The following is a 25,881-nucleotide window of genomic DNA, read 5'->3' on the forward strand; positions in this document are numbered from 1 at the left end:
ACATCAGTTTACAGCTGCTTATAAAATGTAACCCCATGTATGTTATCTGTGGACCTCCTTCTTAGAGCCTGAGGCAGACAATTTAGATGACATCTGTGAACACAAGCTGCTTTAGAGTTAGGTTGAGGAGGGTGTACAACATTGTGGGGGGCATCTGAGGGCGTGGGGGGTTCCTTCTGCTTGTAGAAAGTACCTGGTGGTGGAGGGATGGAGTGTAAGGATTGCAGGGGGGACCACTCTCTGACCCCTGGAACTGCTTCCTCTCGCTTTAACTGTCTGCAAACTGGAGTCTAGTTTGAGGTTGGAGACCAGACACTGAAAAGCAGCCAGAAACCCCCGAAGGCTAAAGAGCCCTGCTTGTCTGGCCTCCTCTCTCCCCTGTTATCTTCCTGCGGTGACAACAGGTTCCTGCCAGGCAGCCCTGTCATTTGCATTCCAGATCCTGCATTTCAAAAGTGACTGTCCCTTTCCATCTATCAGTGGGTGAGCCTGGCTTGCTCTCCTGCTTGGGACTTGTGTCACCCAGGCCGCCTGGCTGGCTCAGTTCCTGCCCGGGAACTCTTGGCAGTAGATTGCGAGCATCCTGCCGGCAGCGGCGGTGAGCAGGGTGAACGGAAGGACAGCCCAGAATTCCTGCCAAGGGCGTGAAGACGGTTAGGTAGGGAGGAGGAGGAGGGTCCCTTGAGGATGGCTGCTCTCCCAAACGGCCAGGCCTCTGCTTGGGGGATTTTGGCTTTAAACTCAAAGTTAGAGTGACAGTGACCCTAGACTTTTCTGCCTCTGCTGCCAATTACAAACAGGGTGAGCTGGCAGTTGGCCATGGACCTCAGCCACTGTTAAACAATGCCCTTCCTGCTTTCTGGTCAAAAGAGCCGGCGTGGCAGGGGCAAAAGCGGGAAAAGGACATAAGGGGCTTGAACCCTCTTCTCTACCCTGGCAAGGGAGGCCTCCCACTCTGCACCTGAGAGTTGATCCCCTGTGGAATCAGCATTTCCTGCTGCAAATAATAGGACCTACCTCTACGTAGACTAGTGAAAAAGGCATTGACCAGCTCATGTAACCAAACCCAGGGAACGACAGGCATACAGGGGACAAGGGACGTGATGCTATCAGGACCCTTTCCTTCCACATCTCCTCTCTGGTGTCTCCTCTCCTGGTCTGGCTTCCTGCACAATCTCCCTAATGTCACTCACATAAAAGAAAGGCCCCCTTCTCTTAGTTCCTATTCAAAAATATTAGAGAAATCTCTGATGGGCTCAGCCTGGGTCACATGCCTCTTCCTGGACCAATCCCTGTAGTCAACAGCGATTAAATTATGTCTCAAGTTGAGTGAGATCCCTTTCTGGCTGAGCCCATCAGAGATCTGGAAGCTGGGTCTGTAGGTCTGGAAGATGTTAGCTCTCATTTAAATCCCCAGGTTATGACTCTTGAATAATTTGGGATCCTGGTAGATTATATAAGGAGAAAAATAAAGTAGATCATTTTTCTTTCTTTCTTTCAGATTTCTAGGGCTCAGGAGTCTCCAGATGGCCGTGAAATTCACCAATGGCTTTCCAGTTTCAGAAATGCTGACTAGTTTCTACTTTAGCACAGACTTCCTCCCGGTGGCCCAGGAATGCACAGTCTATCTGCCAGATGTGGGGAGGGACACAAAGGCACCAAGGGAGGACTGTGGCATCCTCAGGTGATCTGTCCTCTTCTCCTGCCCTGTAGGTCCCCAAAGAGGTATGTGGGTGCTGACGGAGAGGTCCCTTCTCTGGTAAGGAATCGCTGGGCTGCATCCAGGATGGGTACCAGTGCCGTCTGCTTCCTTTGCTGGAAGCCAGTTCTCCCACAAACAGATTCCCACATGCTCCGGTGAGCTGGTAACCCTGGGAGCTGATAAAGACAACTGGGTCCCACCCTCCTGAAAGGGAACAGTAGGGACCTTTGCCTGGTGGTCTGATCCAAACAAGTAGCTCACTTAGGCTCCTGGTTATCTAGCCAGCAGAAATAATGCCCTGATTCCTGAAAAGAAAAGAAAGCCCCAACTTTATCTTTTTGGCTCCTGGCTTTTCGTGCACCTGCTCAGTGATTTACAGCTGGGTTTAAAGAGACATGTCATCATTGTCATACTTACATCTGGAGTTTCCGGCTGCCGTCCCAGGCCTCACTCAGCTATTCCAGCTGCCTCACCAGTTGAGGGGAGGTACTGCTGGGGTCCCCTGTGACAGTGCGGCATCAATGCAGCTAGCACAAAAGTCCTGGCCTAGCGAGCCTTTGCTCAGCTGCAGACTGGGGACACCTGGGAGCTCTTAAAAATCTCTATGCCCAGGATGCACCCCAGACCAATTCTTGTAGAATCTCTGGGGGAGATTCCAGTGTGGAGCTGAGGTTAGGAACCATTTGTTTTGTCTGCACCCCCACCAAGTGTCTGTTTCTCTAATTATGCAGAGGTTCATTTGCTCTGCTGCAGTCTTACCCCTGCTTCCCCAGATTCTAAGCTGGGCCACCTTGTGGCATGTGCCGGTGATGTCCAAGTTCACCAGCTCCAGCCAATGCACTCTTCTGAGGCTGTGGACCACTGGTCTACCCTGCCGGTCGACTCACACATGCATATTATTGATTATGGAGGCAATAGACAAGGGGGTATGGATGATTTAGAGCAAATGCCTCTTCACCATTCAAAAGAGATTAAATTCAAACTTAAGTCTGATCAGTAGTGGTTCCCATTAGAAATGGCCCATTTATATGAGAGAGAGGTCCTATGCACAAACAGTGAAACCTACCCCAGCAGCATCCCAGGGCCCTCAGTGGGTTTGCTGTGGATCCTGTGCTCTCAAGTGCAAGGGGTCTGTGGTCAGTGGTTCTCAAACTACTGCCTTAGAAGCCCCTGGGGGCTTGAGAAAGCACAGCCCACTGGACCCCACCCCCAGTGTCTCTGGTGTGGGGCCTGAGAATTTGCATTTCCAACAAGTCCCCCAGGGCTGCCCGCGCTGACCCTGGGCCCATAGACTCCCAGTTGGGTCAGGCCATGGGAAGGTGCGAGGGCCAGGGGCCTGGTGGCACATACCTGTTTGGAATCCCTGGTAGGACTGAGGGGACCCAGCTCCTGCCCCCGTGTTCCCCACTTTTTACTCTGGCCTCCTGAATAAGTTTTCTCCTAATGTGTCCCATCCCTGGGTTCTTGCTGGAACTCAGCTGGCCCCTTTCCCAATCCAACCCAAATTCCTAGATACTTTACTGGATACTTTTCCCTGCTGGTTGCCTGTTTCCTCCCCTTGATTTCATAAGGGAGGGCAAGAATGACATTTAGCCCCAACACTTAGACCTTGGCCAAGGCCTTGCTGCCCAGCATTCGTCTGCTTGAGTATAAACATTTTCAGGGGGTAGCCAAGGCTCTGGCTGGCTTAGTACTTGGGTCAGCAGGGGCTAGCTGGGGGTCCTGTGGAGTCCTGGCCAGGGCAGTGGGGATGGGTGGCCCTGCCTTCCTCTCCTGCTTAGCTGACCTGTGGTCCAAAGAGGGTCTGGTGACCAGACATGGTCACTGTCCACTCTGGGGATCCCAGCTTCAGGTCACACGCAAGTCAGAGCCCTTGCAGCTTACAGCACCTGCCCTCTGTCACAGGCATCTTGATGAAGACTGATTATAAAGATACAGTGTGTGGGGGTGGGGTGGGAGTGGGGGTGGTGGTGGTGCTTAACGACAGCAGTAATGACATGGGCACCTGTGTTTTCAAAGCACTCTGTAGCCACTAATTAGCCTGTGTCCTACACCCACGGCCTCTCTCTCCCTCCAACAAACAGATGGGTCATGGGGAGCATCTCCCCCCTGGAGGAGAGCCAAGGCCCAGAGGGAGGCCTGGCTGTGGCCGCCCCCTCATCTGCCTCCTTGGGAGCTGCCTCCCTGGACCCCCAGCTCGATGGCCCTGCTTACTTTGCAGAGCAATCGTCCCAGCCAGGGAAAGGTGAGCGGGCCTTTGGCTGCTGTTGCTTGAGAACCAAGATTTAAGCCCCAGGCCTATATGGGTGCTCAATGCCACACCCCCAGATATAGCTGCAGAGTAAACGCCTGTCGGATTCAGTGAGAGGTGATTCACGAGAACAAATATCCAGAGAAGCGGAGCACACACTAGAGACCCTATTGTCCAACCCTTCATTTAACCGGGAAGAGGGCAAGGGGTCTGGCCAAGGTCGCATTGTCAAGGTCAGTGCCGCTACCGGGGCTGGGCCCCCAGGTGCTCTGAGTACACGTGATGATCGACACTCGGTGAATTCACGCCCGAATCCAGGGCCTCCCGATTCTCAGCCCAGTGTTCAGAGTCAGCGATGCCTAAATCAGCGCGAGAAAACCCACCTCTTTGGCCTCCGTCTTCCAGGGTTTCAGGAGAAACTGACGCTGACTGTTGCTTTGTGCAGCGGGAGGGGCCCGCGGCCGCGCAGCTGGGCCGGGACTTCTTCCAGGGCCGCCAGCCCTCCGCGCGCTCCGCCACCTACGTCAACCTGCGCGAGGTCTCCGCGCGCGTCCGGCTGCCCCCGGGGCTGTACGTGGTGGTGCCGGCCACCTTCGAGCCCTTCAGGGATGGCGACTTCTGCCTGAGGGTGTTCTCGGAGAAGAAGGCCAAGGCCCTGTGCGTGTCCTTTCCCTCCGCGGTGGTGGCGGGTGCTCGCAGTGCCGGGGTGGCGGAGGGACCTGTCGTTGTGGGCGCGCCGAAGAACTTTGTGAAACACCGTGGGTCCCAAGGGTCCTTCATAAGGTGTCCCCTCCTGCCGCTCTACTTTGGTCTACAGGACCCTGGGGAGTTTTCTTTTAAAAAAAAAAAAAAAAAGGTCAAGGCTGGAGAGAAAGGGAACAGCCTGGTTAGAGTGTTTTTCTCTTAGCAGGGATGGGCACCACCCAGAGAAGGATCTAGATGAGAGCACTGCCTCTGACCCTTACATACACCGCAGACACACACACCACACAGACATCCCCCCACCCCCACCACACCACACACATATACATATATTCCATGTACATATATACCACACACATACCACACATACACTGCATACACCACACACACCACGTACACAAACACTACACATAGCATAGTCCCCCTACACCCCCCACACTCCACCACATACCATGTACGTGTGTGCATATACACGTGGCTGTGGGCTTGGTAGCTCATTCCTCAGACACCATCTCAACAGGGATTCACATTGCTGGGTTCCTAGGGGAAAATGAAAATAGTCACTAGGGCAAGGTGAGGAGAGAATTCCCCAGGAGAATGGTCCACCAGGTGAACACTCAAGATTCCATGAAGTGCCAACTGAACTTGGCAATTCTTGTCAGAGTTGGGTGGGGACTGAGGAGGTAGAGGAAAGGAACCTGGCTCAGTTTATGCAGTTTGGTACTAGTAGGAACTAAAGGTCTTGTGTTGGAACCAATCCCTCGTCAGGGTTAAAACTTCTTAAAACATCCTAGCCATTAGCTGTACTTTTAACTTACTCATTTTGTTTTCTTCTTTCTTTGTGTTTCAGAGAAATTGGGGATGTAGTAGCTGGAAACCCACATGAGGTATGCCATCTTTTAGTATGCCAAGCTCTGACACTGATGCATAGCAGTCACTTGGGATTTCTTACTGATTCATAACTGTTCTTTGTATATTGAGGACCATAACTTTATTCATCAGGACTACAACATTTTTGAGGTCCTGGATCTTCATGATGAAGATGAGATAGATGCAGTGCTGGGAACCCCAGCTTTGTAACACATTCCTACCCCCTGAAGGGAGTTAGCATCCCCTACATTCAGGCACGTGGAGCCTCAGAGCACTTGCTGTGAGCTTGAGCAGTTCTGGGCAGGATAGAGAAGGTGATGGGAGAAAAAGCTCTAGTCCCTGCTCTGAGACAGACCTCCAGTCTCTTAGAGGACAAATGATGGAAGTATATGAAAAAAGATAAAGGACAGCTCATGGCAGAAATGGATCTAAGCCTGCATGAGTGTAGTCTGGGGGGCTGGAGTGAACACCTGCTTTGGGAAGGCTCCACAGGTAAGGTCAGTTCAGAGTAGACTCTTGGGGAAGAAAGGTACAGAGTTTGAAGTGTGGTTCACCTGCCTCTCTTCTTCTACCCTCCCTTGTGTCCCCAGTTGGCTGTCCCCTTTCTCATTTGCTGTGTGTGGAGGCAGCGTGGTGAGGTTGGCTGCTCCATGAGGGGCCAGACTGTGTCTGTGGCCAGTGGGTATGGCTGGTGGTGGGGCCCGACTATCTTTATGGGGGCACAGGTCCAGCTTTCTCCACTCCGTTCTGCCTACCCAAACAGACAGAGGTGTCTCTTGTGAGGCCACATGGAGCACCGTACAGCTGCTAAGTTTGTCTTTGGCTGAATGGGTGGCGGTGCGGAGATGTTCTGATTTGGCGTATATCAAATTTGTAAGCTTATATTTCTGCAGATGCACGAGGACATGCAAAATATGGAATCATTGCGCCCTGGAGGGGGCGGGTTATGCTGTGAGTTTATTAGATAGAAAATGTGTGCCCCCTTGTTTTTTCTCATTCCCAGTAGTCCCTGAACTGGACTTGGCACCTGGTAGCTAAGCCAGGGTCAGTCGCAGCCCCTGCCTTGAGTCAGGTGCAATTCCAGGTGCCAGAGGCCCTCTCTGGGTTTGGGGCTCTTGATGGTCCCAGCTGGTCAGAACTCCCTCCCATCCCCTTCCCCCGCCCCATTGCAGGGAGATGCCTGCTCAGCCTCCTCACTGCCCCCCAGGACTTGTCTCTCACAGTAGCTGCTCTTAGTAACGGTCCCAGGTGTGTTTAAAGGCGAGTGAGCCAGTGTGGAAGGTATGCACCTGCCTCCACAATTCAATTAGTAAGACTGTCCTTCCTCCTTTTTTTTTCTTACTAAATCGACTTAAAACTGACTGTAAGCCCCCATAGCACCGGTTGGCAGGAGTTCAGTTTCAGTCACTGCGCCCCATCTCCACCTCAGTGATCTTGGGGTTTTCTGAAGCGCCAACATAGCAGGAAGTCTCTTCCGGTCCCAGGTCCACACTGGTCTCGCCTGAGATGTCCCCTGTCTCAGCCCATAGGCTTCTTCATGTCTGGCTGCTCTTGGGCTTCTGTACTAGGTTGGGGGCTTGGAATCTTTGGTTAACTAGGAGCTGCCAGGCCTAGGGTCTAACCTTCCCCTTCTGAGGTCCCCAGGGCACCCTGTGTGGAGCCATACAAGGTTTCCCAGTATTTCAGGGCCCTAGGGCCTGTCCACATCTTCTTGGTCTTAGGGAAATTCAGCCTTTTCTCTCTAAAGTACCCTTCCCCTGACACACACGCACGCACAAAGGGATAACATCTTCAGGGACTTAAGGCTTTACAGGAAGAGCCTTTGCCTTTAAGAACTTCTGTTTTCCTCCTTCCAGAAACGTCCAAGTCATGGACAGCCGGGCATTTAAAGGGCTTGGGATGGGGGAGGGGAAAAACAGGTGAACACACTCTTGGAATTTAGATGTGTTGACTTAGAGCAGGTAGTAAAGACGTCGTCCCCATGCAATACAATAGCAGTGAAATAGTTCCTTGCCTTTGCCAGGATGTCTTACCATTTCCAAAGCATTTTCATGTGTATTCTCTCAGAACAACGGATAATAAGTTACAATAAGTTCTTTGAGAACAGGGACCATGTCCTGTTCACCACGAGATCTCAGACACAGATACAGAACAGTTCCCGACATGAGCAGAGTGTCCAGTAAGTCTTTTTTTTTTTTTGAGTGGTTGAACAACCTGAAGTACTGTATGCCATCATTTAAACCTCTTTCTTCCAGTATCTGAAAACTCCCCTGTGTGCAGTGATACCCCCTAGTGGCGAAATGCCTGCTATGCACCCATTTGTGCTCATGTCCATTTATTGACTGGCCTGCCTGCCTGCCTGCCTGCCTGCCTGCCTGCCTGCCTACCTTCCTTCCTTCCTTCCTTCCTTCCTTCCTTCCTTCCTTCCTTCTTTCCTTCCTCCCTCCCTCTCTCCTTCCTCTCTTTCTCTCTCTCTCTCTTTCTTTCTTTCTATAATTTCATACTTATTTCCCTCCAGAATAATTAACTATCACTCCATGCTCAGAAATTGTGGACTTCATACTAGTTTTAGGCTATCGTAGATCATGTGACATGAACAATATAATATTTTTCTTCTGCAAAACCACTTTAAAACCATGTATGTGTGATGATAAGTGTTTATCATTTTTTTCTTCTAAAAAGCTTAGATGTATTTTTGGATTTGCTCCTTATAAATGTGAGCAATATGATAGGCATTAACACTCCGTGTTATGGATGGGGAAGCAGGGCCCTGGAGAGGTCGAGTTGTAGTGGATGCTGAGAGCAGCTGCTCTGGGGGTCAGCCTAGTGGGTGGTGGAACAGTGCACCGTCTAGACTTTGAATCCTGCCTCCACCATGCACCAGTGGTGTGATCGTGGCCTGTTACTTAACACTTTTAAACCTCAGTTTCTCCATCTGTGAAATGCGAATCACTGTGAGACCAACTTCATAGTGGTCATGAGTATGAAATGAACTAATCCATGGGAAGTACCTGACAAGTAGTAAGCACTCAGCAGGTTACGACTGCTGTTTCTCGTGACAGTACAGTATCATCAGGCCATATTGGGCCTTTTGTACTGTTCTGAGTGACAGTTTTGGAAAAAATTGACTTGGTTTTCTGGAACTCTTCAAGGCATCTGGGAAGCTTGTGACTTTTCTTTTTCTGCCTAATGATGAGAGTTGGGGAGACCATTCTATTTGGAAAGAGGCTACTGCCAGATCAGAAAGTCTCTGGACAGAGTCATTCATATAATGATTTGCGATTTTCAAGGGACGTTGACACACATTAGCCCTCATTTGATTCTTAAATGACCCATGTAACAAGCCTAGTTAATTAATTAAAATTTCTTTTTGGTGGGGAGAAGTAATTCAGTTTATTTATCTATTTATTCTTAGAGGAGGTACTGGGAATTGAACCCAGGACTTCATGCATGCTAAGCATGCACTCTACAGCTTGAGCTATACTCTCCCCCAAGCCTAGTTTATTTAATACTGGAGTTGAGGAAGTGGATGTTCCGAGTTCTGGGGTGGAGTTCAGTAAGTGGTTAGTCTGGTGTTTGAACTCCTATCTTCTGGTTCCTAGCTCTGCTGTTTCCACTAGGCTGTGATTTAAACTACTTTTTAATTGTGTTGCTATTTCAGAATCTGGTGAAAGCTAAGAAAATATAATATCAATACTATCCCCCAATTTTCATGCATTGCCTGAGGTTCACAGACCCCCTGAAGGTCATCGGCGAATGTTTTAGGAGCCCACAGACCCAGACTGAGATGCTTGGCTGTGAGTGTTGCTACCGTTCTCTAAAAAGGATTCAGGGTTGAAATCACAAATTCAGGGCTGGTAGGATCACTTCCCCACATCACTCAGAGAGAAAGTCCCTGGACTCCTGGACTGAATCCCTGCTGGATGGGGAGCTCCCGGGGCCAGGCCCTTGGACCTCTCCTGTTTACCACCACGCACCCCCTCTCACCCAGTGCCCGGCACACAATAGACACGGGATGGGTGTAGTGAATTACGAGCGAGTGAATTTTAAATATTTGTCTTTCAGCAAGTCCCACCTTAACTTTGCGATTGCCCTGCCTTTTAGCCCCATCCCTGCGAGGTGGATCAGGAAGACGGCCAGTTCGGGAGGCTGTTTGAGAAGTTTGCGGGGAAGGTGAGTGGAGGCCAAACATGGGCTCCCAGACAAGCAGGAGGGTGTTCGGGAAGGCTCAGGTCACACGAGTCCTTCCCTTGTGTCCCTGTGACTAAGAAGGGTGAGGCCTCAGGTCTCAGGCCCCCAGATCAGTCTTAAAACTAAGGCCTTTCCTGCACAGCTGGGGAGAGAAATGGGGCTGAGGCCACTTTTGTTGCTGGGATGACTGCCCCTTAAGAAAATAGAAAATTGGAATCTCCACTTCCTGCCCCAAACCTTTCTGCTTGTGAATCGGTCCTGTCTGGTCAGAGCCCTGTAGGATCAGAGCCCAGAATAAAAAGCTGGGAGGCAAAACTTCCCTAAATCAGTATCCTTCAGCGATGAGAGGAACCGCGCAGCCCGGGTGGAAGGCGGCTGGGTTAACCTGACCTGGCATTAGTGCTCAGTGTCCCGCTGCCCTGCCTGCCCCCAGGGATGCCACAGTGCTCAGGGTGCGCGGATCCGGGGGAGAGGCTGGCAGGCAGGCGTACTGCTCCTTCCTTGCCCGGACTGCTGACTTGGTTTATTGTGATTCTAGTCCTGTGGGGCCATAAGTCAGAGCAGACTTGGGACTCCAAGTGTCACAGCTGGTCCCATAAATTCGGTGAGCGCACTGCTCTTTGAGGGACGAGGATTGCCGAAGGGCCGTGGAAGGGGCCCGTCATCTTGGGCTGCTCTAGCGATGTACTGCCGACGGGATTGCTTAGAACAGAAATTTATTTCTCACAGTCCTGGAGGCTGGAAGTCTGAGATCAGGATGCCAGCATGGTCGGATTCTGGGGAGGGCCTTCTAAGTTGCAGACTGTTGACGTCTCACTGTGTCCTTGTGTGGCGGAAAGAGGGTGAGGGATCTGTCTGGGGTCCCTTTTATAAGGGCACTCATCTGGTGCATGAGGGCTCTACCCTCATGACCTAATTATCTCCCAAAGGCCCCTCCTCCTAACGTGGTGACCTTGGGGGTTGGATTTCAATATGTGAATTTTTGGGGACACAAACATTCAGTCTGTAACAGAAGGGGGAAAGCAGTGCTCTCCACCCCCAGGGAAGCTCAGAGCCACTTTCCAGAGTTAAGGATGGAGTAGAAGAAGATACATCAGCATCCTTTGCAGAAAATGAAACTGGGAACTCAATTCCCTTGCATAGCCATTAAAGAAGCCTTTGGAAAAATGAGTCAATTTATGTTTTAGATGGATGCTCAGAGCAGTGTTTTTACTAACAAAACCTTGTTGTCTTAGCTGCCAAGGGGCTACATTTTATTTAGAACATCAGGACTGATAAAATAAAAGCTCATGTTTGTATAGCTCTTCATGGTCCTTATCTCATCTCTCCTGCCCTATGGGGCAGTGTCGGTCACCCTACCTGCTCTGCTGGTGAAGAGTTGGGCACAGAGAGGTTAAGGAGCTGTCTAGGGCACAAGGCCTGTTGACGGTCAGGTCACGGTCTCAATATCCCATTTCTTCCCTGGCAGGTTAACAGGGGCGATTCTTGGCCTGGGGACTTTTCAGAGGGTCCCTAGGTCTTATTATTGTGACATTTTGTGTGTGAATGAGGCCAGCTGCGCTCACAGGCAAGGCTGTTCTGTGTAGCTCCTACCTCGCTTGTTTCCAGTAGAACAGCCTGGGCCAGAGGGTGGGTAGAGCTCAGTGGTAGAGTGCATGCTTAGCGTGTACAAGGTCCTGGGCTCAATCCCCAGTACCTCCATTAAGAAAAAAAGAAAAAAAGAATAGCCTGGGCCTGCCTGGTGGAGGGGAGAAGTGGGACTCTGTGGGGACAAGTGATAAGACCACACCTCACATGGGGAAGTGACTTGGCTAAGGTCACATGGCAGTAAGGGGCGGAGTCATGATTGGAACCCAGCGCCCCTTCTCTGCGCCTCATTCTTCATCCTGCCTGAGGTCTGTCCTCCAGCTGAGAGTTCAGGGATGTATCGTCCGTCCGGCTCAGTGTTTATCCCAAGTGCATGTGGGAAACTCTAGTCCCCTAAATCTCTACTTCTGGCTTGAGATGGGCTACTTACGCAGGAAACAGCAACTCCCGTAGGTGCAGTGGGAAAAGCGGGCGCTTTGGGGTGAGACAGTCTTAGGTTTTGAGTCCTAACTCTGTCACTTGGTAGCCGTGAACCCCAAGCAGTTATATCACATGGAAATGACAAATGACTTGGTGTATGTATGTGATGTTCAGCAGTTCACAGAATCATAGCTTCCCTAACTCTGACCTGGGTGCAGAGTTGTTCTGAGGGTTTGAGGATGTTCTCAGGTTAAGCAAGCCCCGGGAAAGGCAGCAGCCCCCTGTGCAGCCCTTGGCTGCGGGTGGAACCTGCTCATGTCATTTACATAAACTTGCTGCCCAGCCTGGGGGCCCCAGGGAAACTGCGAATTGGAGACTTTAAAGATGTCACAGCCTTTTAAAATCACAAGGTCAGTGGACCTGGTGTCTGACTCTGCGTTAAGTTAATGTCCTGAAATGCTTGTCAGGGCCTCACATGACTTGCATTAGGTTCGTCTTTCTAGGATTCTGAGGTCAGTGCCAGTGAACTCAAGACAGCACTGAATGAGGTGTTTTCCAAACGTAAGTTCTTCCTTGAGGCTGTTCAGGAAGTCTGTGTGAGCCTAAGAGGGTGAGGGTGGGGACAGGCACTGGGCCAGGGGCCCCACATATGGGGGGCAAGGGGCCCTGATTTTCTCTGGGCTGAGAGCACACCCAGCAGGTGGGAGGGGCTGAAGGGGAGGGGTGCTGGGCGGGGTGAGAGCAGGAAGTTCGGCTCCATAGTCTGGCTGGCATCTTCGGTGGCATCCTGCCCTGGAGATTTCCCCCCCCCCCCGTTTTCACTGGATCCTGACTCCCTCCCCTCTTTTCTATTTAAATATTTAGGGACAGACATAAAATTCGATGGCTTCGACATCAACACTTGCAGGGAGATGATCAGCCTGATGGATGTATCCTTTCCATGCCTCGTTATTTTTACTTTTATCCTGATTTTAACGTCTCCTCCCCCCTTTCCCCATGGGACAGGAGGGAAGGGAGAGAGGGAGAAGGAACCAGCATCTACTGAGCACATGGCGAGTGTCCTGCTTGAGCTTTAAAGAAAAATGTCATCTCCTTTTGCGCCTCAAAGAGCTTGAGATTATCTCCGTTTTACAGGCAAAGAACGTGAGGTAGGCTGTGTTGAAGTGACTGGTTTCAGATCCTTTAATTCAGAGATAGCAAATACATGACATTTGTATGCCTCCTCCTGTTAATCACAGCGTTCCTTCCACGAGGCTCTGTTCCCCTCTTCCCTCTCCCCTGCTCTCAGCATCCCCATCTGGTCTCTGTCTCCCAGTCTTGACACGACCATCCCCAATAATTTAGGATTGTTACATGAGATAAAATCTGTTTGTTCTCTCTGACCCAGTTTAACCGTCACTCTATATTGGAGGATGAGTAAGAGATCTGGGGAGGAATGGGCAAGGCTAGGGCATTCTAGGTGGAAGGAACACCTTCAGTGCAGCACAGAGTAGGGAATGGCCGAACATCACTTCCTTAAAACTTGGCCTCCGGTGGGTCCAGGTTATCGTTCTCCATGGTGCTGATGGTGAACATGAGTTCTTTGAAAACTGGAGCCTTGGAGGATGCTTCTCCGTTCTTAGGGCTTCATCTGTGGTGAGATCTAATGACCTCTGGGGTGGGGGGGATGAATTTTACTTGCTCGGTGGTCATGCCGAGGGTCCCGGGTCACCAGTGCTGAGCTCTGCTAGGGGTGTCAGCCTCGGAGAGCGGGTGCTGACTTGTGGTCCAGAGCCTCAGGTGCTGGGGCTCTTCAGCTCTGTGTTCTGTATCCGGCCTGTGTGGTTAACAGTGTGATTCATGGGCCTGTGGCTGTTGAACTGTAAAATGTTGATTCACTTTGCTGCAAATAGTTCCTCGATTTCTGAATCATTCTTCTCAGACTTGCCTCTGGACTTAAGTTTAGATTTGAGGATTGCCCTGTAGTCACGCACTGAGTGTTCCTAGAGCTGTTTGCATCTGCATGGCTCCAGGAAGACCGTGACTCTGCCTTTCTTCAAGAGTGTCTGTTCCACAGTTGGGTGCTTTGGGCCAGTGGTTCTGAACCAGGGTGTGCAGCAGAACTGCCCACGGAGGCTTTTGTAAATATAACAACTTTATTGAGATATAATTCACAGACCGTCTCATGTACCCATTTAAAGGGTACAGTTCAGTGGTTTTTAGTATATTTGGAGTTGTACAAACATCACCTGTTTTAGAGCATTTTTTCGCTCCCCCAAAAGAGACCCTGCACCCACATTAGCAGTCACTCCCCGTTTCCCCTCAGCAATACAGCCCTTTTGCCCTCTAACTGCTTTCTGTGTCTATGTACCTGTTCTGGATATTTTCATATGAATGGAATCATACGGCACGTGGTCCACCACGGCTTGTGTCAGCACTGAGAAGCCATGGGGTTTGAAGAATCCAGTTGTGTGAGTCTCACTCCTGGAGGTGCTGATTCAATAAGTCAGGGGTGAGTCCCGGGAGTCTGCAGGTAATTCCCTCTGGAATTGAGGCTATACTGATGTTCTGGGATGAAGGCTTTGGAACAAACAGGAGTTCAAGTTCTGGCTCCACCACTTGCTAGGTGTATACATTTGGAGAAGTTACTAAATGCTGTGAACCTCAGTTTCTTCTCCTGGAAAATGGGATAACAGTATGGCGCCCCATGGTCTTGTGAGGATGAAACGAGATCCAGGAATACATGGGTCTGGCTGGACCAGAGCATTAGCTCACTTTCCAGAGTACTCTTCTCAGATATGTTGGTTGAAGTCTTAGTGAGGATTTGAAGGCTGTGGTGCACCCACCACTAAGGGTGGATCATGGATACAAGGACACAGATTTTCTTAAAGGGTGAGGTTTACATTCTTGGGTGTAAACAACTTTTTGTTTGGCTAGTTCAAATAAGTGAAGATGATGATCTGTTTCAGAATTTTAACATCCGAGTTGTAACACAATGGTGTCTATTGGTTGGTTGTGGCTGCTGAGAAAGGGTAGCGTTTCAAAGAGACTGAACTTCAAGGGGGTAGGGAGAGTTCAAAACACCCTCCAGGTCTATCTAGCGCGGTGCTCAATCAATATTCGTAGAGTAAATGTAAGTTGGACACACAGAATTTCACAGAACCCCTGGCCTGTTTTGGTTGAGCAGTGGCTTATGAGCCAGCTGTGCTCCTGGAACCATGTCCTAAGGTCCCAGAAATCAGTCTTGAGAAGCTTGGAGCTCCTTTGAGGCACATTGACAGACCCATGTAGACCGTGTGGCTGAGAATCCGAATCCTGTGCTCCTGAGGACTCTTCTGATAAGATTCTGATGTTCTAACCAACTAATTATTTCAACTCTCAATGGCAGAAATTTAAATCTGAAAGTGAATTTACAACAGATCATGTAGGTCAACCCTCCCAGTGACCCAGGCGCACGACTTGCCTTGGCCCCCAGCTCTGTGCCTGACCTCACAGGAGGGCCTTCGTGAGTGTTTGACTCTTTAATCTTAATTTGCATTTGTTTCCCACCAACCCTTCCTACGGTGACCACCAGGGCCCTGCTTACTGCAGACACAGATATTCACTGAGGTCTGCAGACTCTCACTGTGCAAGGTCACAAGAGAAAGAAATCCATAAAGCATGTGGAATTCGGGCTTGATCATGTTGGCCTTTAACCTGCCTAGAGCAATGGGACGGGCTCCTTGGGACTGGTGGAATTCAAGACGCTCTGGTTGAAGATTCAGAAGTATCTGGTAATTCTTCTCTTTGTGCCGGGCATCCCCTGGGCTCTGGTCACTTGCCTCTATTCTGTTTCTAGCCCCTCGCCCTCCCTGACACCCCTTCCTAGTCTATTTCATGCCTTAGTCTAACCAGATCCTTAGTCATGGTCAAAACCAACACAAAATCTGGACACGTTGTTCAGGAAGGACTAAGAGGCAATGAGAGACACTTGTGCCGGTGCCTTCACAGAAAGTTCTACCTTTCAGAGGACAAAAGACCCTCAGCCCAAACTTTTAGTTTTGTCCTGAAAACTCCCTGGGAGGAGTCAGTGAAATCTTTTCTTGAGGGTGTCCCTGGCCTTCCAGAAGCAGTTGGGTGGAGGGAGATGGTTCTGCTGGGGCCACAAACAACTTCTTTCTACCTGGAATTTTTCTCCTGTGCTAGGAGATCTATCGGGAAATGGATTATAACCACTTGGGGACCATCGATGCCCACGAGATGAGGGCAGCCCTCAAGAAGGCAGGTGAGGACACATCCTGTAAATAAGGTCTTGAGATCCAGATATGCTCATTTTAAACATTCTTAATATGACGATGGCTAATGATCATAAGTGGTAGTTACCTTATGTTGGATGTTGATGTGACAACAAAGATCTGTGGTAACGTCCCTTATCCAGGGAGGAGGGAATGTTGCTGGAGTCTTTAGACTTTTCCCAAGGACTTTGCTTGTTACTGGGAAGGTGACAGCAGTCACAAAGGATGGGGCTGTGAAGGAGACGGGCCGAGAGGCAGTCCCCTCGCCTTCCTTGCTTTTTCTTGCTGTGGCCAGTGTGATGCATGGCTGAGTGAGCTGGTGCTACAGGCTTAATTTAGGATCAGGGAGGAGGCTAATCCTGTTGAGGATTATCTGAAAGGAGACTTACTGGATGACCAGACCCTTCTGGTATCCCTTGGAGGGGGCAGAGCCAGGCCCGAGTAAGCCCTGAGTTCTGCTGCAGACAGGGCTGAACCCCCGACTCACCTGTGACCCTGGCCCCCTCTGCCTGCAGGGTTCACCCTCAACAACCAGGTGCAGCAGACCATCGCCACGCGGTATGCAGGCAGCAAACTCGGCGTTGACTTTGACGGCTTCGTTGCTTGTATGATCCGCCTGGAGACCCTCTTCAGTGAGTCACTCTCTCCTTTCACCCCATCCCATTTCTCCTGAGGTGCGGGGAGTGGCAGGGGGCGGGGCCAGGAGCCAGAACCAGACAGGCTTCTGCAACTGTGGCATCCTTGAGGGAGGGGACGCAGAAACTGAAGGGGCTGAGGAAGTCCAAGCTGGCCACGCCCAAGGTGCTGCCTTCTCTGGGAGATTTGAAAAGATTGTTGTGCACCTAGTCCGTGCGGTCACTGGGCCAAATGAATGAGTCCGAGTAATGGGGGACTTACGTGGCTTTTGGCATCTGTTCACATTTATGCCTCCATGGGCTTCATATTGAGAGCACGTGTCACCTACCAGGGAGGGGATGGCAGTCTCTTTCTGGAAGGCTTCAGGTGATCTTCTGCCCCCTGTGGCTCATGCTAAGGGTTCCTATCAAGGGAGTTTTCCTTCCAGTGAGGATGGGAGAGGTAAATTCTAATGGGGAAAGCTAAGTGACTGGTTTACCCTCAAAGAGGGCAACCAGCTCTGTTCTGCAACCCCATCCCCCACCCCTGTCGAAACTGTTGCAAGTTTCTAGAGCTTCTGAGGGTGCACATGGCAAAAGAAGCATCTCAGCTCACAGCTGGAGGGTTGTCTATTTGGGCAGGGGGACAGCTGCTGCCCAAACTCCTCACCCTGGGCACTGGATTTAAATCTAGCTTTTCAGAGGCTCTGAAGCTGGGTGGGAGCTGGGAAGGGTGCGGGGGACGGGGAGGTGCCAGGCGGGGATGGGGTGGACAGAGGCAGCTCTCTAGCTGTTCCGAAGTCCAGAAACATCCCTATCTGATCCCATTCCTTCTCTGGCATTCTAGAACTGTTCAGGCTTCTGGACAAGGACCAGAGTGGCATTGTCCGGCTCTCTCTGGCGGAGGTGAGTGGCTTGAGTTTTGACGGACTGCTTGCTGCTGGTACTTGGAGCTCCCTGGATAGCATTGCTGCTGGGTGTGGTTCACTCACACTGACCTGTCTTATTTCCATGTGGGTACAACACACGTTCAGTGGCAGGCACTGCAGGGGGGAGTGTGACTGCCGTCCATCTTTCAAATATTTTTATTTATTGTTATTGTTGTTATTGTTTTAAAGGTAAAGCTACAGTTGCATTTCAGATCATTCTCTCAATCTTTTTTTTTTTTTAATGGAGGCACTGGGGATTGAGCCCAGGACCTCGTCCATGCTGAGCACGTGCTCTACACCTGAGCTACTCCTCCCCCCACATTTCAAATCGTTTCAAGAATGAAAGCACTTATTAATTTGGATGGAATTGTGGTGGTGGGGACAATTTAAAGTGCCTAACTTCTGGGACCAGACATCTTTGTTGGCATGTAGAAGGACATCAGAAACAAAGAATTAAATTGCAACAAGGTGGAGTGAGGTTACAAAACAGAAGGGTGTTTGGCTGTGTCCAAGGCGCATTGCATCTTGTGCAGACAGCACCATGCCCGTCCCCTGTGGAGGACTGCAGCCTGTGCAGCAGGGCCTCCACTGGCCCGTGGGGATGCAGGTGTGGGCATGGCCCGAGGTCCAGGCCAGGAGGCAGGCAGCGCCCTCGACCTACTTCTCAGGTGGAGGAGCTAGAGCACCAGGTTATCCCTGGCTCTCCTGCTTGCCTGGGGACAGCTGCTTTCTTTTCTTGTCTAGATGAGAATGTTGTGGGCCTCCTCCTAGCAACCTAGGGAAGGTCTTCCTAGAACCATATCTGTGGATTCCTACAAATTCCGCTCAATAGTGTGAAGTCTGAAGTCTGAAATCAGGTGTGTGTGTGTTACACACTCACACGCACACACACTCCTATTTGGAAGTCCCTGTAGGGCTAAGCTTTTCCTAGGTCACATTTCCCTGAGGTTCTGGATCTGGGAGTAGTGAGTTAGTTAAGGATGTCCTTGCTTTCTCTTACGGAGCAAGGCACTTACCAGAGGGTGGAGGGAGGACAAGCTCACGCCTGTGTGAGGCAGGTGGACGTCGCTGGTGCTATCACACCAGCTCCCGGAGGAGCAGTGTGCTCACCCCGACCTCCTTCTTTTGCAGTGGCTGTGCTGTGCGTTGGTCTGACCTGGGGTTCTGGACATCGGTGACACCCCCTGCCAGCCTGCCTGCCTCTTTTCTCCCCTTCTCTCCAGTTTTGTGAACATTTATCCTGGAGGACTCATTGGTTATTCATCTCTTCCCTGCCTGTTGTTTTGCTCCCTGAGACCCTGGCCTGTCCCACTGGAGCAGTCCGGGGAGCCCAGGATCTCTTTCCGCAGCATTTTTGCTGACCCCAGGGCATGGCAGAGGGACGGGAATTGATTAAAATTGTTGGCCAAAATGGTTTCCAACTTTTTCTAGTGATACGCAGTCTGGGGACTGCCCTGGGCTTTTCCTGCTTTAGGAAAGAAGATGTTCTTGAGAAATGACACGGCCCAAAGCTGCTGAGAGATGGGAAACATGAGTGGGTGTCTTGGAGGAGAAGCCTGCTCCAGATTAAGCTGCCTCTGGGGGCTGCCTTCAGGGAAGGAGCTGCTCTTGGCCTTTTAAGGAGGGTGCAGGGATGGGCTGCTGGGAGAAGAGGCCTTTCTTCATCACTCGCAGAGAAGTTGCTGTACTGCACGTCAGCATCGGCTAAAGGAAAGGCAAGGAAAATTCTTTCTGAAGGGAATTCTTACCTGACAAATAGCTAGAGGGGAAATGCAATTCAGGTTAGTTTTGCTCACAGCTAAACACAAGGATCTTTGCTGTTAGTAAGAAAATAGATGTCATCACCTGGCATCCTCATGGGTAGTTGGGGACAGAGCTGGCTCTTACACTCAGACTTTGGAAATAAAGTGTAAAGGAGGATGAATGTCTTAGTCAGTTTGGACTGCTCTAGCAAACACCAGAGACCAGGTGGCTTATAAAAAACAGACATTATTTTCTCAGAGTTCTGGAGGCTGGAAGTCTGAGATCGGTGCAACATAGCTGGGTTCTAGTGAGATCTTTCTTCTGGGTTGCAGACTGCAGGCTTCTTGTGTCCTCACATGGTGGAGAGCACAGAGGGGAAGCAAGCTCTGTCATGACTCTTGTAAGGGCACCAATCCCATTCATGAGGGCCCCACCCTCATCATCTTATCTCATCCTAATCACCTCCCACAGGTCCCACCTCCAAACACCCCACATTAGCGGGCTGTGTTATCAGAATGTGAATTTGAGGGGGATGCAGTCCTTCTGCTCCTAACAGTGAGCTATTGGAGAGAAAACACACATTCATGCCTTGGCCTCTGTGTTAGTCTTATATGAATTAACTCTTGACCTCCAGAAGTAGGGCTAGATGAATGCTCCTTATAGGAACATGACCTATAAGTATGGCCCAGCATCAGTCAGTTTTCTTTTTTATTGAAGTATAGTTGATATACAATATTGTGTTAATTTCAGGTGTACAGCAAAGTACACCTGAATATATTAGATTATTTCTCATTTATAGGTTATTACAAAATATTGAATATAGTTCCCTGTGCTATACAGCAGTAAATCCTTGTTGCTTGTCTAGTGTATGTATAGTAGTGTGCACCTGTTAACCCCATACTCCTAATTAATCCCTTCCCTCCATCCCTTTCCCCTTTGGCAACCACACATTTGTTTCTTACGTCTGTGAGTCTGTTTGTGTATTGTATATAGAATTATTTGTATTATTTTTAGATTCCACATATAAGTGATATTATATAATATTTGTCTTCGTCTGATTTACTTCACTGAGCATGATAATCTCTAGGCCCATTCGTGTTGCTGCAAGTGGCAATATTTCATTCTTTTTTTTTTAAGGCTGGGTAATATTCCATTATATAAACCATCTTCTTAATCCAGTCATCTGTTGATAGGCACTTGGGTTGTTTCCATGTCGTGGCTATTGTAAATAATGTTGCTGTGAACACTGGAATGCATGTATCTTTTTGGATTAGTGTCTTCATTTTTTTCCGGATATATACCCAGGGGTGGGATTGCTGGATCATATGGTAGTTCTATTTTTAGTTTTTTAAGTCACCTCCATACTGTTTTCTAGAGTGACTGCAACAATTTTACATTCCTCGCAACAGTGTAGGAGGGTTCCCTTTTCTCCACACCCTCTGCAGCATTTATTGTTTGTAGACTTTTTGATGATGGCCATTCTGACACAGCACCAATTAGCTTTAATGCTGCCTTCAATTCTCCCACGACCCAGCCGGGAAGAAGGGTAGGCCCTTAACTGAAGTGGGGAGGAGGGCGCTCTGGGCTCTCACCCCTCAGGGAGAGGCTGTAGGAGGGCACCCCTGCAGGGAGAGTCCAGTTCATGGAGGGTGGGGAAGGAGCTGTACTTGTTCTGGCAGCCTGTGGGTCCCAGAAGAAAAGAGTCCCTTCCTTGTCTAGTCAGAGCTGTGAGGGAGCTTCCCTCACCAGAGCTTCCGTCAGCAGGACTCAGCAGTGTGTGTCCAGCCGCGCTCAGCTGCCTGGAGACACCGCCCAGTCTGCACCTCTCGGCCCTGCTGGGGTTGGCCTGATCAGTTAGCTCACTGACTGGGTATAAGTCCCCGCCCCACCCCATTCTTTAAAAATAAACTGCTACAAAGCAGTTCTCTCTTACATTTCAAATGTAGCATGGCTGCCTAAATTGAAAATGCTGTGTTATAATCAACTTGCAACAGGTAGTTTTATTTTAAAGGCCAACAGGCTACTTTAGAGGCTAGCCTGTAACCAAAAAAAAAAAAAAAATTTCATTACAAAATGGGTTTGCTTTGGGTGGGGTCCCTGGTCCCAGGTAAGGGTTGTCCTGGGGACTTCTTACCAGTGCAGCCCGTGAGGCCCGTTAAAGGTTTTAACAGTGCATAGATTTCCTCTTTTTGTTTTTTTAATTGAAGTATAGTTGATTTACAATGTTGTGTTAATTTCTGGTGTATAGCATAGTGATTCAGTTATGCATATATATATGTATTTCATATTCTTTATCGTTATAGGTTATTATAAGATATTTTTACAGATACTAAAATTATTTTCTTGAGTTATTTTTATTTTATTTTTAATTTTTCTCATCATACATTTTTTTATTGAAGATATTGAATGTAGTTCCCTGTGCTAAACAGTAGGACCTTTTTGTTTATCTGTTTTATTTGTAGCAGTTAGTATCTTCAGAGCCCAAACTCCTAATTTATCCTCCTCCCCGTAGTTTTCCTTGTAAACACTCTAGAGTTTGCTTTATGCTCCTTTCTTCCCCCGGATCACGGCAGTGGAGGTGCTGCTTTTCGGTGTGGCCTCTTCATTGCCCCTAGATGTGGCTGCATCTCAGGAAAGACTAGCTCAGCCTGGAATCGTGGCTTCTCAGCGTGGACTCCCCAGGAAGGCTTCCATGTCATCCTGCACTTCCCCTGTCAGAACCGTCTTCACCTGTTATTGCATTAATATGTTTAATGTCTCCCCTGTTTTCTCTGGACAGTCTGTGAATGTACAGTGTTCCTAGTTCCCCCAGCACCTAGAACAGTGCCGGGCAGAAAGTAGATGCTCAATGAATGACACCATGTCCTTTCCTTTGCAAACAAGGAGGCTCTGTAGAACGTGAGCCTCCCTTTATTTTCCCGGTAGAGAGAATGGGTTTCTACCAGTCCCTCACAACAGCCTGAGGCAGCAGAAGCCCTGGGGGACAGGCAGGTATGTAGACGCATGAAAGCCAGCTTATGTGGGGGTGTGAAGGGCTGGGGGGTTGGGGAGAAGAAGTGGCACCGGCAGGGCCCCCTGCTGAGCTGCTCCCTCCCCAGGCTCCTCCCCTACCCCTCAATGCCTGCAGCAGAGGGAGCTGGTGCCTCTGATGGGCCGACTCTCAAGTCAGCGGATATCTGATTTGTGCAGAGAATCTGTGGGAGCCCTCAGCTCCCCACCTTCTGGGAGGAAAATGAAGCAGCTCAGGGGCTCGGGGTCACCCTTCCTCTGTTGCTCACCCTCCCTCACCTGCAGAGCCTGCAGGGCCCGGCCACTTCTCTTGAAGTTAGAATGTGTTTCCTCCTTAGTAAACGTGAGGACACACATGCCACCACGCAGCCCCCGGACTCAGCTGAGACCTCCAGGAACACTGGGGTGGGAGGTGGTCAGGTAGCGGATGTTCTGGGAAATCCCACGCCAGCAAGGCCATCTCTAGCAAATCCCCTTTCACGCGAGAGCTGAGTCACGCGTTAGCTTGCTCCTCACATCGCCTGCCCGGCGCGGCTTCTGGTAATTGTGCACGATCCCAGAAGCAGCGTTGAGCAGCGCTGGGAGAATCAGGCAGGCTCCCGTCCACAGGGAGCAGGGGGCTCTTCCCACGAGGTCCTGATGGTATCGGGTCTCACAGCAGGGCTCTGCATCGTTGTGCATCCTGCCCAAACCACCTGTCGGTGCTCCCCCTCACTCCTCACCGTCTCTCACCTCTCTAACGCCAGCTGCTCCTCTGCGCTTGGGCAGTGGAGCCACAGAACAAAGTCCTCCCTCCCTCCCTCAGTCAGCCGTGCTCTCTCTGTTGATAAGGCTGAATTCTTCCCTCCCGCTCCAAGCTGCCTAGCCTCTCAGATGTCCAGCAGCTTTTCAGCTTTAGATGTCCGGTTCCCACAAGCCCCGATCCTGTAATTGCTTCTGCTCTGGCTCCAGGACACGGCCATCCCACCATTCCCCAGCCCAGGCTTCTCTGCTCCTTCCCTGTAGGGGACCCCAGGCCCCATCAGCATCTCCCTTCATACATGAACGCTTCCCCTTGATGGGCTGGGTCAACCTGGAGAGTTCACATAATCGACAGTGGGCAGCCAAAACGCTCACCAGCCTCTCTTTGCACTTCAGAAAAGGCAGTGTCAGGGAGACCTAGTGAGGGCACACGTACCTGCCACCTTAGCTATACCCCTCAGTCCCATGTCATAGCTGGGGTGACTGTGGAGTCCATCTGTGAGGTACAGACAAGGATGGAGAGAAATGTCCCGGATCCCACCTGCCTACAATCCAGTCTGACGTGCACCTGTCTCGTCTGAGCTGCGTGCAGTCTTTGGAAAGGACAGCAGTAGTCACTTACTAATGGCAGCGGCGTGGAGAAGGAGGGTCCACCACTGGGGAAAGGGTGATGATTTGGAATTTGCAAATTGTAAAGACAGACTCTGGCTCCTTACAATTTTGGGAGACCTGTGCTTGCTTCACCAGTTGATTAAGCATAGGGCTTCATGGGGGCGGGGTGGAAACCAGGCAGGGGACATTGCCCCAGCCTCTGAGTTACGAAGGTCTCATGAAGGCTGATGATGCTTCTTGCGGCTTCCTGCTGTGCTCTGGAGCAGAGCAGGGGTGCAGGCACGTGGGGAGACCCAGCAATTTACTGCCATCTGCTGAAACTTGCTGCTGCCTTTTGAAAAAATTTATATTAGTTATATTTGCATTTTGTATTTATATTTTATACATTTATTTCTCGTAAAATTATTTTATTAATTATCATTTATGTATTGTTATGTATTTATATATTGATGTCCACGTGTATATATTTATACACTTGATATATAAATATCAACATATCAATAATATCTATATATCAATAAATGTCAACAACATATAAATGAAAGGAATATATACTGAAGTCTCATGTATTATCCACTAGAACGAGTGATTTAAAAAATTTTCCATGTATTTTATCATCTTTTTTGCTGAAGAATTTTGCACTGAAGTAAATTGCAGGTATCATGATGTGTTACTGTGTACTGTGCATCTCTAAGAAAGGGCATTTTATTCCACAGCCACAGTACTTCTATCCAACCTAACAAAGCTGGCAACAATTCTTTTTTTTTTTAATAGCGAGTTTCCTCTTTTTTTGATGGAGATGCTGGGGATTGAACCCAGGACCTTATGCTTATTAGGCATGTGCTCTACCACTGACCTGCCCTCCCCCAGCAGCAATTCTTTTATCACCTCTAATAACCAACCTACATTCAAATCTCCTTGATTGACTTAAAATGGACTTTTACAGCTGGTTTCTTTGAGGGGGGATTCAACCAAGGTCCTCATCTTGCCCGTTTAAATTTACAGCAGTCTTCCATTTTTTTCGAGGTATTGAATGACGCATAATTGCAGTTTTAAAAAAGAACATTGGCAACATGAATCTGCTGTAGCTGCTGCTCAGTCTAATTAAATCTCACGCGAGGTGCCCTCCCCTCTGGCGTCCTCCCTCTCCCGGGACCACACAGGATGGTTTGTAGGGACTGAAATATGGGGAAAGGGCTTCAGGTTTCCCTCCATTGTGGTTGCTGTCCAAACATACCCATCCTTGCAGGTGGCATCTCCTGCTCTTGGCCCATTGGCTCTAGGACCATCTGTGCTGGAGCCTCCCTTTTCAGGTCACACATGGTCTTTATTCAGGTGGGCTTGTTCTCTGACCCTGAGGTTCAGCAGTATTCCCAGAGTCTATGTACCACCAAGTGCTCCTTTTGGCCAGTGGGGCAGGGCAGTACCTGTCCTGGCCCTGATGACACCAGGCCCTGGGAGGGCACTGCAGATCAGTGAGTATTCACAGAGGGGAATGGCTCTGTTAGTAAAAACTCAGGAAAGCAGAGAGAAATTCTCTGGTACTTAGAAGGTACTGTGGTTCTGTGCATAGCTTAAGCCTTCAATTTCAGCTTGTTGAATTGAATTCAATAGGGAAGAGAAGATTAGGAGATGAGAGACATTATTTGATGATGAAATTCAAGCCAAAATATTCCTGTAGTCAAAGCTATTCTTTATGCTCTGGAAGGAGTTGGCAGGGAGCCTGTTCCAGAACTGATAGGCTCTCATGCGTGGATCTGCACAGTGGGCTTGCCCAGTGGGCTTACCCAGTGGGCACAGGGGGCTCCTGTTTGGCCCCTAGGCTCCTCCTGGAGACCTGGAGTGGAACCACCTCAGTGTCCCCAGGGCAGTGGGGTGGACTCTTAGTGGGTGGAGCCACACTTTTCAATTCTACTCAGTAATTCAATCAAAACATGTCTTAAACATCAACTAAAAGCCAGCATCAGTGCTTGCCCTGGGAGTTCCAGGGAGGGGCTGCAAAGGGGAAAGACATAGGTTTCTGCCTCTTGGAAGCTTACAGTCTAATGGGGGAGATAGACTTACACACGAATAACCACAATTTGAAACAGTGTAACATCAGTGCTGGAAGAGATGTACAGGAAAGTCAGGAGAAGGAGCTTAATGCTATCTCAGGAAATGAGCAGGCTTCATGCGGGATGGGTAGAAATTGGACAGCTGGGACTTCATTCATTCATTTGGTAAATATTAAGCATTAGCTATATTGTAGGTATTGTGC

General features: G+C 49.7%; 1 protein-coding gene and 1 long non-coding RNA gene across 2 annotated transcripts in view; one reads left to right on the forward strand and one right to left on the reverse strand.

The window, feature by feature from the left end:
* CAPN8 (calpain 8) overlaps nt 1–20,354 on the forward strand; it is a 55,522-nt gene extending 35,168 nt beyond the window's left edge. Inside the window, exons 11-21 of the mRNA XM_006198850.4 lie at nt 1,714–1,725; nt 4,399–4,610; nt 5,506–5,542; nt 9,630–9,698; nt 12,227–12,284; nt 12,588–12,652; nt 15,407–15,475; nt 15,888–15,966; nt 16,492–16,608; nt 17,438–17,496; nt 18,651–20,354. Of these exons, the coding sequence (XP_006198912.1) occupies nt 1,714–1,725; nt 4,399–4,610; nt 5,506–5,542; nt 9,630–9,698; nt 12,227–12,284; nt 12,588–12,652; nt 15,407–15,475; nt 15,888–15,966; nt 16,492–16,608; nt 17,438–17,496; nt 18,651–18,674 (801 nt within the window). The 3' untranslated portion in view covers nt 18,675–20,354. The remainder of the gene's footprint in view (nt 1–1,713; nt 1,726–4,398; nt 4,611–5,505; nt 5,543–9,629; nt 9,699–12,226; nt 12,285–12,587; nt 12,653–15,406; nt 15,476–15,887; nt 15,967–16,491; nt 16,609–17,437; nt 17,497–18,650) is intronic.
* On the reverse strand, nt 1,470–4,433 carry LOC140688764 (uncharacterized). Its single transcript, XR_012063572.1, has 2 exons — nt 4,337–4,433; nt 1,470–2,007 (listed from the first exon to the last, which is right to left on the reverse strand). It is a non-coding gene; the product is annotated as an uncharacterized lncRNA (long non-coding RNA).
* Nucleotides 20,355–25,881: the final 5,527 nt, after the last annotated feature.

This window comes from Vicugna pacos, chromosome 23, assembly GCF_048564905.1.
Source record: "Vicugna pacos chromosome 23, VicPac4, whole genome shotgun sequence".
Taxonomy (NCBI): domain Eukaryota; kingdom Metazoa; phylum Chordata; class Mammalia; order Artiodactyla; family Camelidae; genus Vicugna; species Vicugna pacos.